Source organism: Oncorhynchus clarkii, chromosome 26 (assembly GCF_045791955.1).
Source record: "Oncorhynchus clarkii lewisi isolate Uvic-CL-2024 chromosome 26, UVic_Ocla_1.0, whole genome shotgun sequence".
NCBI lineage: Eukaryota > Metazoa > Chordata > Actinopteri > Salmoniformes > Salmonidae > Oncorhynchus > Oncorhynchus clarkii.
This window is the reverse complement of record NC_092172.1, coordinates 43,831,745-43,844,469: the sequence shown is the minus strand read 5'-3', so window position 1 is coordinate 43,844,469 and position 12,725 is coordinate 43,831,745. Positions and strand designations below refer to the sequence as shown.

The 12,725-nt window shown below is 40.8% G+C and overlaps 1 protein-coding gene across 1 annotated transcript in view; it reads right to left on the bottom strand.

Moving 5' to 3' along the window:
- LOC139384631 (A-kinase anchor protein 13-like) overlaps nucleotides 1-3,236 on the bottom strand; it is a 37,852-nt gene extending 34,616 nt beyond the window's left edge. The window contains exons 1-2 of the mRNA XM_071129447.1: nucleotides 3,115-3,236; nucleotides 1,081-1,117 (exon numbers count right to left, since the gene is read on the bottom strand). Of these exons, the coding sequence (XP_070985548.1) occupies nucleotides 1,081-1,113 (33 nt within the window). The 5' untranslated portion in view covers nucleotides 1,114-1,117; nucleotides 3,115-3,236. The remainder of the gene's footprint in view (nucleotides 1-1,080; nucleotides 1,118-3,114) is intronic.
- Between the last annotated feature and the right edge of the window lie 9,489 nt (nucleotides 3,237-12,725).

The following is a 12,725-nucleotide window of genomic DNA, read 5'->3' as shown; positions in this document are numbered from 1 at the left end:
GACCCTATTCACACACTACTAATATACTACTACACAGCCACCCCAGACCCTATTCACACACTACTAATATACTACTAATATACTACAGCCACCCCAGACCCTATTCACACACTACTAATATACTACAGCCACCCCAGACCCTATTCACACACTACTAATATACTACAGCCACCCCAGACCCTATTCACACACTACTAATATACTACAGCCACCCCAGACCCTATTCACACACTACTAATATACTACAGCCACCCCAGACCCTATTCACACACTACTAATATACTACAGCCACCCCAGACCCTAGTCACACACTACTAATATACTACTAATATACTACAGCCACCCCAGAACCTATTCACACACTACTAATATACTACTAATATACTACAGCCACCCCAGACCCTATTCACACACTACTAATATACTACTAATATACTACAGCCACCCCAGACCCTATTCACACACTACTAATACACTACTAATATACTACAGCCACCCCAGACCCTATTCACACACTACTAATATACTACAGCCACCCCAGACCCTATTCACACACTACTAATATACTACAGCCACCCCAGACCCTATTCACACACTACTAATATACTGCAGCCACCCCAGACCCTATTCACACACTACTAATATACTACTAATATACTACAGCCACCCCAGACCCTATTCACACACTACTAATATACTACAGCCACCCCAGACCCTATTCACACACTACTAATATACTACAGCCACCCCAGACCCTATTCACACACTACTAATATACTACAGCCACCCCAGACCCTATTCACACACTACTAATATACTACAGCCACCCCAGACCCTATTCACACACTACTAATATACTACAGCCACCCCAGACCCTATTCACACACTACTAATATACTGCAGCCACCCCAGACCCTATTCACACACTACTAATATACTACAGCCACCCCAGACCCTATTCACACACTACTAATATACTACAGCCACCCCAGACCCTATTCACACACTACTAATACACTACAGCCACCCCAGACCCTATTCACACACTTCATGGGATCAAGCACCAGTCGTAATACTTACATATAACGGAGCTTGATGTGGATTCAGTTTCATGACCCTGGAAACAATGAAAGTAGAATCAGTAGATCATACAGAAAACAGTTGGGATCATCCTACCTTAAGGAGTCTAGGTATCACCTGTCTACCTGGTATCACATGACCAGAGCCCAGGTATCACCTGTCTACCTGGTATCACATGACCAGAGCCTAACACCCCTGTTAAAGTTGGGATCATCCTACCTTAAGGACCCCAGGTATCGCCTGTCTTCCTGGTATCACATGACCAGAGCCCAGGTATCACCTGTCTACCTGGTATCACATGACCAGAGCCTTACACCCCTGTTAAAGTTGGGATCATCCTACCTTAAGGACCCCAGGTATCACCTGTCTACCTGGTATCACATGACCAGAGCCTAACACCCCTGTTAAAGTTGGGATCATCCTACCTTAAGGAACCCAGGTATCACCTGTCTACCAGGTATCACATGACCATAGCCTAACACCCCTGTTAAAGTTGGGATCATCCTACCTTGAGGAACCCAGGTATCACCTGTCTACCTGGTATCACATGTTAGGCTCTGGTCATGTGTATCAGACGATACCATCCTGTTCGGTGTGTCTGTTGTCAGACGATACCGTCCTATATTCTGTGTGTCTGTTGTCAGACAATACCGTCCTATGTTCTGTGTGTCTGTTCAGGAGAGATTTTATAAAAGCAACATGGACTGCTTATGAGGTCAGCTGATACAGAGCACCAGGGCATCAAGACAGCATAGGTTATTACTTAGGAGGTCAGCTGATACAGAGCATCAGGACATCAAGACAGCATAGGTTATTACTTATGAGATCAGCTGATACAGAGCATCAGGACAACAAGACAGCATAGGTTATTACTTATGAGATCAGCTGATACAGAGCACCAGGACATCAAGACAGCATAGGTTATTACTTGTGAGGTCAGCGCTCTGTAACAAACAAGACGGACAACAAATGATTAATTAAAGTAAATAGGATGAGATACAGTACATATGAGTTATGACAGGCTCATGAGGACTAATCATATGATATGACATGATCTCTTTATTGTCCTCAAGGGGGAAAGTAGGACAGTGAAGGGTGGACACAGGAACAGTGAAGGGTGAACACAGGAACAGTGAAGGGTGGACACAGGAACAGTGAAGGGTGGACACAGGAACAGTGAAGGGTGGACACAGGAACAGTGAAGGGTGGACACAGGAACAGTGAAGAGTGGACACAGGAACAGTGAAGGGTGAACACAGGAACAGTGAAGGGTGGAAACAGGAACAGTGAAGGGTGGACACAGGAACAGTGAAGGGTGGACACAGGAACAGTGAAGGGTGGACACAGGAACAGTGAAGGGTGGACACAGGAACAGTGAAGGGTGGACACAGGAACAGTGAAGGGTGGACACAGGAACAGTGAAGGGTGGACACAGGAACAGTGAAGGGTGGACACAGGAACAGTGACGGGTGGACACAGGAACAGTGAAGGGTGGACACAGGAACAGTGACGGGTGGACACAGGAACAGTGAAGGGTGGACACAGGAACAGCGAAGGGTGGACACAGGGACAGTGAAGGGTGGATACAGGGACAGTGAAGGGTGGACACAGGAACAGTGAAGGGTGGACACAGGAACAGTGAAGGGTGGACACAGGAACAGTGAAGGGTGGACACAGGAACAGTGAAGGGTGGACACAGGAACAGTGAAGGGTGGACACAGGAACAGTGAAGGGTGGACACAGCTGGTTAACAGGAACAGGAACATCCAGCTTTCATATTAACAAAACAATCTGTATAAAAGTCTGTAAAAAAAAGTGGTCCTGGATAAGAGCCTGTAAAGAAATGTATCCACTAACAACTGTAAGTGGCCCTGGATAAGAGCCTGTAAAGAAATGTATCCACTAACAACTGTAAGTGGCCCTGGATAAGAGCCTGTAACATATGTTTAAATGTAAAGCAGAAGGGTAATCGATTGGCTGTGCCCATAGCAATGTTATAAAATGAGTTTGGATAAATCAATAGAGAAAGCTTACCCCCAAAGTATTCCAGAGAACAATGAACAGATATCCTTTACTGGATCCACATTAGACGCAGCAGGTGTGTTGATAATGAGGGTGATGTGTATTTCCTAGTGTTAGACCACCTGTTAGTCAGGACTCTCTCCCAGGGCTCATGGCTCATTACTGGCAGATAAATATATCTTTGTGCTGCTAGCGGGCGGAGACGGTGGGGGGGGGGGGATAAAAGGCGGATTAAACCTGTGATGTCACAGGGGGAGGGAGGAGCATAGGAGATGAGCAAACTACAGGTCAAGTGTCTCTGTACATACAGGAAACTGCTACAGAGCTGCTCCACCTAGCCTCCGTCACTGTCTATGTAACAACATGTTAGTGTTATGTTGTTACTAGGGAGCTGCTCCACCTAGCCTCCGTCACTGTCTATGTAACAACATGTTAGTGTTGTGTTGTTACTAGAGAGCTGCTCCACCTAGCCTCAGTCACTGTCTATGTAACAACATGTTAGTGTTGTGTTGTTACTAGAGAGCTGCTCCACCTAGCCTCCGTCACTGTCTATGTAACAACATGTTAGTGTTGTTACCAGGGAGCTGCTCCACCTAGCCTCCGTCACTGTCTATGTAACAACATGTTAGTGTTATGTTTTTACTATGGAGCTGCTCCACCTAGCCTCCTTCACTGTCTTCACTATTATTAATGACTTGTAGCTTATTATTAATGACTTGTAGCTTATTATTAATGACTTGTAAGGGAATACCCCCCTGAAATGGACAAAAATGAATGGCAACATATTGGCATAGGACAAACCATATACACGATGTCCAATACCACCCAATGTGGCGTTGATTCGTGCAAAGTGTATGGCAAATGCCATATGGCAATTGCCAGTTGTAACACTTCAAAAATCCAACAGGGGGCGAGTGCGCTCCACCGTTGTTTTTCATATTGGAAATGCAACCCAAGTCAACATCCAAAAGCAACATTTTGAAAAAATGATTTTTTTGTCAAAAACTCACCCCTTAAAAAAGTGCTTTCTGGACCGTTTTTCGAAATTCTTTCGATTTTTTTGTCAATTACACATGTGTAAGAACTGTATGAATATACTTTTGTCCAATTTTGTTATCATAATTATTATTTTTTAATTACATGCGCATAAGGCATATGTTTTGTCCATTTGCAATATGATTTAATAGGAAGTCAAAAGTCGAAAATGTGATTTTTTTTAAAAACTTTAAAAACTAAAAAAAGGGCTTTTTGGACCGTTTTTCGAAATTGTTTAGATTTTAAGACAATTAATCATGTGTAAGAACTGTATGAATATACTTTTGTAAAATGTTATTATCATAATTTTTTTTTTTAAACTTGTGCATAAGGAATATGATTTGTCCATTTGCAATATGATTTCATAGGAAGTCAAAAGTCAAAGTCAAAAGTCAATTTTTTGGGGGCCAAAATTGACTGAACTGATGAACTCGGGATGGCCGGGCAGTGATAGTTGTTCATTTCCATCACTCGTTGTGTTGATTTCATCATGTCCATTTGGTGATGTTTTTTTCACCATTGAATCAAATGCACGTGCATTTGCAATATGTTTCAATGGGCATTTACCATCATGAATTTGGCATGCTATAAAAATCCTGCAGGAATGTGAAATTGAATGGCCAGATGACCTCGGGATGGCTGGGCAGTGATTCTGGTTCATCTCAATCGCTCGTTAGTGTTGATTTCAGAATGTCCATTTGGTGATGTTTTTTCACTATAGAATCATATTGCAAATGCACATGCATTGTTGTGCAACTGGTAACCCAAAAATATAAAATATGGTTGTAAATGCATTTACCGGGACTCCTATTGTCCATGCCCGCTATGGGAGTACCCTACTACGTCCCTCTATCCATGGGGGCCGTCGTGAGTGCCTTATGGACAGTTTAAAATATGACGATGGATGCAGATTGTGATTTTCCTCCGTGCAACTGGTGATCTGAAATGTGCAACTGGTAACCCAAAAATAAAAATATGGTTGTAAATGCATTTACCGGGACTCCTATTGTCCATGCCCGCTATGGGAGTACCCTACTACGTCCCTCTATCCATGGGGGCCGTCCTGAGTGCCTTATGGACAGTTTAAAATATGACGATGGATGCAGATTGTGATTTTCCTCCGTGCAACTGGTGATCTGAAATGTGAAACTGGTAACCCAAAAATAAAAATATGGTTGTAAATGCATTTACCGGGACTCCTATTGTCCATGCCCGCTATGGGAGTACCCTACTACGTCCCTCTATCCATGGGGGCCGTCCTGAGTGCCTTATGGACAGTTTAAAATATGACGATGGATGCAGATTGTGATTTTCCTCCGTGCAACTGGTGATCTGAAATGTGCAACTGGTAACCCAAAAATAAAAATATGGTTGTAAATGCATTTACCGGGACTCCTATTGTCCATGCCCGCTATGGGAGTACCCTACTACGTCCCTCTATCCATGGGGGCCGTCCTGAGTGCCTTATGGACAGTTTAAAATATGACGATGGATGCAGATTGTGATTTTCCTCCGTGCAACTGGTGACCTGAAATGTCCATCTGGTAACCCAAAAATTAAAATACTGTTTTAAATGCATTTACCGGGACTACTATTGTCCATGCCCGCTATGGGAGTACCCTACTACGGCCCTCTATCAGTGGGGGCCATCCTTGAGTGCTTTATGGACAGTTTAAAATATGACAATGGATACGCATTGTTTTCATGATTTCATTATGTCCATTTGTTTATGTTTTCTTACTTTTTCAAAGTCACTGTGCATTTGCAATATGTTTCAATGGGCAGGTACCATCACGAATTTGTCATGCTATAAAAATCCTGCAGGAATGTGAAATTGACTGGCCCGATGAACTCGGGATGGCTTTGCAGTAATTCTGGTTCATCTCAATTGCTCGTTTGGGTTGATATCAGAATGTCCATTTGGTGATGTTTTTTCACTATAGAATCATATTGCAAATGCACGTGCATTGTTGTGCAACTGGTAACCCAAAAATAAAAAAATTGTGATTTCATTATGTCCATTTGTTTATGTTTCCTTACTTTTTCAAAGTCACTGTGCATTTGCAATATGTTTTAATGGGCAGGTACCATCACGAATTTGTCATGCTATAAAAATCCTGCAGGAATGTGAAATTGACTGGCCCGATGAACTCGGGATGGCTTTGCAGTGATTCTGGTTCATCTCAATCGCTCGTTAGGGTAGATTTCAGAATGTCACTTTTGGTGATGGTACCTCACTGTTTAAACATATTGCAAATGGACAAGAGTCAAGTGGACAAGAGTCCATCAGTCAATTAGATATCATTCTGACACCAAACTGATACAAACTGACACCAAACCCACTTTTTCCAATTAGTTTAGTAGCCAACTATTACATACTTCAGAGCTGGCCCAAAATTCACAACGCCTTCGGTTCAAACCATAAAAAAACCATAAAACACGTAGTTACGTTCTAGCTGCGGGTCCATTTCTTATGTTATGTGTTGGCCTAGCTGAGGCGACCCCGAATCCAAAGTTTCGGCTCGATAGGTCATTTGGTGTCCGAGAAAAACCCTAATTGGTGCTGAAAATCCACTATTTTCCATGACTTGCTACGGGGTCCTTGAATGAGCTATCGGACAGAAACGTTGGGGTCTGTCTATATGGGCCGAGACGTTCGCAATGCACCTAGTTTTGCGACTCTGGGACATTTCTAAATGTCGTCATTTTCGTGATGCAAAAATGAATTGAAGGTATTGCAAATGTACGAGGCTGTTTCTCGGTCCGAGAACCTTCTAGAGCCACCTAACTCACCACGCACTATCGACCGGAGGTCTAGAACAGGTTTCTAAAGTTTCGGAAATCTAGGTCTGACGGTTCTTTTTTAGCTCGAACAAAGCTATCTACTGCAGCCACTGTCTGTCTCTACGCACCCCAATACGTCCCTCCTTCCAAGTTGTGTTTTAGTGTGATTTTTTTTTCCTTTGAATTCTTTGGGGAAAAATGACTGATTTACAGTTCATGGGGGTTGCCTAATCACACATATGAAGTTTTGGAAAGATCAGACTTTTTTAACCCCTTGAAACAGCCCCTGAGACACCAATTATGGCACTTCCGGTTGGCACAGGAAGCTATAAGTCAACACATATCCTCATTGGGGTATGCTTTTACAGAATCCTGAGTTTTAAGTCTTTACATTAAGAATTGACTGATTTACACAGGGTTGAATGCACTATGTCTGTCAAACTGCAGGCAGGGTATGGATATACACTTTTAGGGTGATTTTAACCACTTCCGGTTGGTCCAGGAAGCTTAGAATCAACACAGGTAGACCTCATAGTGGCCTGATGGACTGGTACCGAAGACAGGTTCATACGGCATTCATAACCCATATAGGCTTCAGGTTGAATTTAGGGGTGCAGGCAATGTATTCCTATGGGGAGAGATGTCACTGTAATCTGTGAGATCAAAAAAACCTGTTTTACTGTTAAGGGTTAATGCCACACGGTCAAGGTTAGGCTTGCACAGATCGGGAGGACCTTAGGAACATTCCTGTGGTGGAATTTTTCTTCTCACCCTAACGGTTCTCTCACTGTCACCCAAAAGCAAATGACATTGTGGGGCAGGCTTCATTTTGGGCCTACTATTCTAATGGTCGCTGCGCATAGACCGAGCGAGCTACGGTCAAGCGGGATATCTCGTTGAACTCGGCACGACCTAGGGATTATGGTAATGCCATTGCCTGCTCTCTGTGTCTTTAAGCACCGCACTTTGTCACTCCATCCTTGCTGTGTGTGTGTGTGTGAGAGCTTTTCTTTGACATCTGTTGGGAGAAATGACTGACTTACAGTTTATGGGGGTTGCCTAATCACACATATGAAGTTTTGAAAAGATCTGACCTTTTTAACCCTTGGAAACAGCCACTATGACACCATTTAAGGCACTTCTGGTTGGCACAGGAAGCTATAAATAAACTCATATCCTGATTGGGGTATGCCTTTACATAATCCTGAGTTTTAAGTCTTTACGTTAAGAACTGAGTTATTTACGGAGGGTTTAGTATGTGTGTGTTATTTCAGAAAATCATAGAAAATCACAGAAATCTCGCAGAGATCCGCAGCACACTTTAAAAAGATTTGTATGAACACCCTGCAACTGGATCTGTAACCATTGGGGAAAAAAACGCCTATTTGTGAACATCACCAATTTGTCATTGTTCCGTTTCTCTTAAATTACGATAGATAAATGGCTGGTTCTTTTTTTATTGACACCGGAGGCTCCTTGACTTTGACCGGAAGTGGGAAAATAATTTCTCTATTTCCATTTTGGACCTTTAATCCCAGAAAAATGGCCATAACTCAAAAACCGTTGATGCCTAGACGCCATCTTGTTCGGGGCCAACTGCCCATTATGCCAAACCTACGCTCACCAAGTTACGGCTTCGAAATATTTTCCGTTTTCGAGATAAGGCCCCGTCGTGATTCGTGATGTTTTGCCAAATTGCCATATGATTCCTTATGCCCTCTTGTGGGAATTTCCGGGATAGCGGAAAAATGGTCCAAAACTTGTTTATTTTATAAAACGGAAACCGAATGTCCGACAAAGTTCATTCGATGACTTCCCGGTAGGTCCGGCCCTACCGCACGGCCTGACGCCGACCGCAAATTTTACAAACGTTTTCGGACGTCTAGTAAGGGACCGTACATTTGCAATATGGACTTTCTCACTAACCATACACGAAATGTCAAAATGTTCCCTTATGTATGTAGCTTATGCTTTCTGACTTGTAGCTTATTATTAATGACTTGTAGCTTAATATTAATGACTTGTAGCTTATTATTAATGACTTGTAGTTTATGTTTAATGACTTGTAGCTTATTATTAATGACTTGTAGCTTATGTTTTATGACTTGTAGCTTATTATTAATGACTTGTAGCTTATTATTAATGACTTGTAGCTTATGTTTAATGACTTGTAGCTTATGTTTAATGACTTGTAGCTTATTATTAATGACTTGGAGCTTATTATTAATGACTTGTAGCTCATGTTTAATGACTTGTAGCTTATGTTTAATGACTTGTAGGTTATGTTTAATGACTTGTAGCTTATTATTAATGACTTGTAGCTTGTGTTTAATGACTTGTAGCTTATGTTTAATGACTTGTAGCTTATGTTTAATGACTTGTAGCTTATTATTAATGACTTGGAGCTTATGTTTAATGACTTGTAGCTTATTATTAATGACTTGTAGCTTATTATTAATGACTTGTATGTGAGGTGGTGAAGTAATTAAATCCACTGGTATATTGTAATCTATTCTCAGCCCTTTCTTCATTGTCTATTACTGTAACTCAACCATAGTTTCTGGTATATTGTACTGTAACTCAACCATAGTTTCTGGTATATTGTACTGTAACTCAACCATAGTTTCTGGTATATTGTACTGTAACTCAACCATAGTTTCTGGTATATTGTACTGTAACTCAACCATAGTTTCTGGTATATTGTACTGTAACTCAACCATAGTTTCTGGTATATTGTACTGTAACTCAACCATAGTTTCTGGTATATTGTACTGTAACTCAACCATAGTTTCTGGTATATTGTACTGTAACTCAACCATAGTTTCTGGTATATTGTACTGTAACTCAACCATAGTTTCTGGTATATTGTACTGTAACTCAACCATAGTTTCTGGTATATTGTACTGTAACTCAACCATAGTTTCTGGTATATTGTACTGTAACTCAACCATAGTTTCTGGTATATTGTACTGTAACTCAACCATAGTTTCTGGTATATTGTACTGTAACTCAACCATAGTTTCTTTATTAAAATTCATGATGAACACATATGACGCCGCATTTTGGTCCTCCGATCCTTCTCGCCTCTCCTCTTCAGATGAAGAGGAGGACAACCGTGACAGAATCACCCACCAACCAAGGACCAAGCGGCGTGGGAAAGGACAGCGACGACAGCAGCGGCAGCAGCAACAACAGCGGCCAGCATCACAGGACTCCTGGACATGGGAGGAGATATTGAACGGAGAGTCCTCCGATCCTTCTCGCCTCCGTGACACTCAGACCTTTCTTCATTGTCTATTACTGTAACTCAACCTTCGTTTCTGGTATATTGTACTGTAACTCAACCATAGTTTCTGGTATATTGTACTGTAACTCAACCATAGTTTCTGGTATATTGTACTGTAACTCAACCATAGTTTCTGGTATATTGTACTGTAACTCAACCATAGTTTCTGGTATATTGTACTGTAACTCAACCATAGTTTCTGGTATATTGTACTGTAACTCAACCATAGTTTCTGGTATATTGTACTGTAACTCAACCATAGTTTCTGGTATATTGTACTGTAACTCAACCATAGTTTCTGGTATATTGTACTGTAACTCAACCATAGTTTCTGGTATATTGTACTGTAACTCAACCATAGTTTCTTTATTAAAATTCATGATGAACACATATGACGCCGCATTTTGGTCCTCCGATCCTTCTCGCCTCTCCTCTTCAGATGAAGAGGAGGACAACCGTGACAGAATCACCCACCAACCAAGGACCAAGCGGCGTGGGAAAGGACAGCGACGACAGCAGCGGCAGCAGCAACAACAGCGGCCAGCATCACAGGACTCCTGGACATGGGAGGAGATATTGAACGGAGAGTCCTCCGATCCTTCTCGCCTCCGTGACACTCAGACCTTTCTTCATTGTCTATTACTGTAACTCAACCTTCGTTTCTGGTATATTGTACTGTAACTCAACCATAGTTTCTGCTATATTGTACTGTAACTCAACCATAGTTTCTGGTATATTGTACTGTAACTCAACCGTAGTTTCTGGTATATTGTACTGTAACTCAACCATAGTTTCTGGTATATTGTACTGTAACTCAACCATAGTTTCTGGTATATTGTACTGTAACTCAACCATAGTTTCTGGTATATTGTACTGTAACTCAACCATAGTTTCTGGTATATTGTACTGTAACTCAACCATAGTTTCTGGTATATTGTACTGTAACTCAACCATAGTTTCTGGTATATTGTACTGTAACTCAACCATAGTTTCTGGTATATTGTACTGTAACTCAACCATAGTTTCTGGTATATTGTACTGTAACCCAACCATAGTTTCTGGTATATTGTACTGTAACTCAACCATAGTTTCTGGTATATTGTACTGTAACTCAACCATAGTTTCTGGTATATTGTACTGTAACTCAACCATAGTTTCTGGTATATTGTACTGTAACTCAACCATAGTTTCTGGTATATTGTACTGTAACTCAACCATAGTTTCTGGTATATTGTACTGTAACTCAACCATAGTTTCTGGTATATTGTACTGTAACTCAACCATAGTTTCTGGTATATTGTACTGTAACTCAACCATAGTTTCTGCTATATTGTACTGTAACTCAACCATAGTTTCTGGTATATTGTACTGTAACTCAACCATAGTTTCTGCTATATTGTACTGTAACTCAACCATAGTTTCTGGTATATTGTACTGTAACTCAACCGTAGTTTCTGGTATATTGTACTGTAACTCAACCATAGTTTCTGGTATATTGTACTGTAACTCAACCATAGTTTCTGGTATATTGTACTGTAACTCAACCATAGTTTCTGGTATATTGTACTGTAACTCAACCATAGTTTCTGGTATATTGTACTGTAACTCAACCATAGTTTCTGGTATATTGTACTGTAACTCAACCATAGTTTCTGGTATATTGTACTGTAACTCAACCATAGTTTCTGGTATATTGTACTGTAACTCAACCATAGTTTCTGGTATATTGTACTGTAACTCAACCATAGTTTCTGGTACATTGTACTGTAACTCAACCATAGTTTCTGGTATATTGTACTGTAACTCAACCATAGTTTCTGGTATATTGTACTGTAACTCAACCATAGTTTCTGGTATATTGTACTGTAACTCAACCATAGTTTCTGGTATATTGTACTGTAACTCAACCATAGTTTCTGGTATATTGTACTGTAACTCAACCATAGTTTCTGGTATATTGTACTGTAACTCAACCATAGTTTCTGGTATATTGTACTGTAACTCAACCATAGTTTCTGGTATATTGTACTGTAACTCAACCATAGTTTCTGGTATATTGTACTGTAACTCAACCATAGTTTCTGGTATATTGTACTGTAACTCAACCATAGTTTCTGGTATATTGTACTGTAACTCAACCATAGTTTCTGGTATATTGTACTGTAACTCAACCATAGTTTCTGGTATATTGTACTGTAACTCAACCATAGTTTCTGCTATATTGTACTGTAACTCAACCATAGTTTCTGCTATATTGTACTGTAACTCAACCATAGTTTCTGGTATATTGTACTGTAACTCAACCATAGTTTCTGGTATATTGTACTGTAACTCAACCATAGTTTCTGGTATATTGTACTGTAACTCAACCATAGTTTCTGGTATATTGTACTGTAACTCAACCATAGTTTCTGGTATATTGTACTGTAACTCAACCATAGTTTCTGGTATATTGTACTGTAACTCAACCATAGTTTCTGGTATATTGTACTGTAACTCAACCATAGTTTCTGGTATA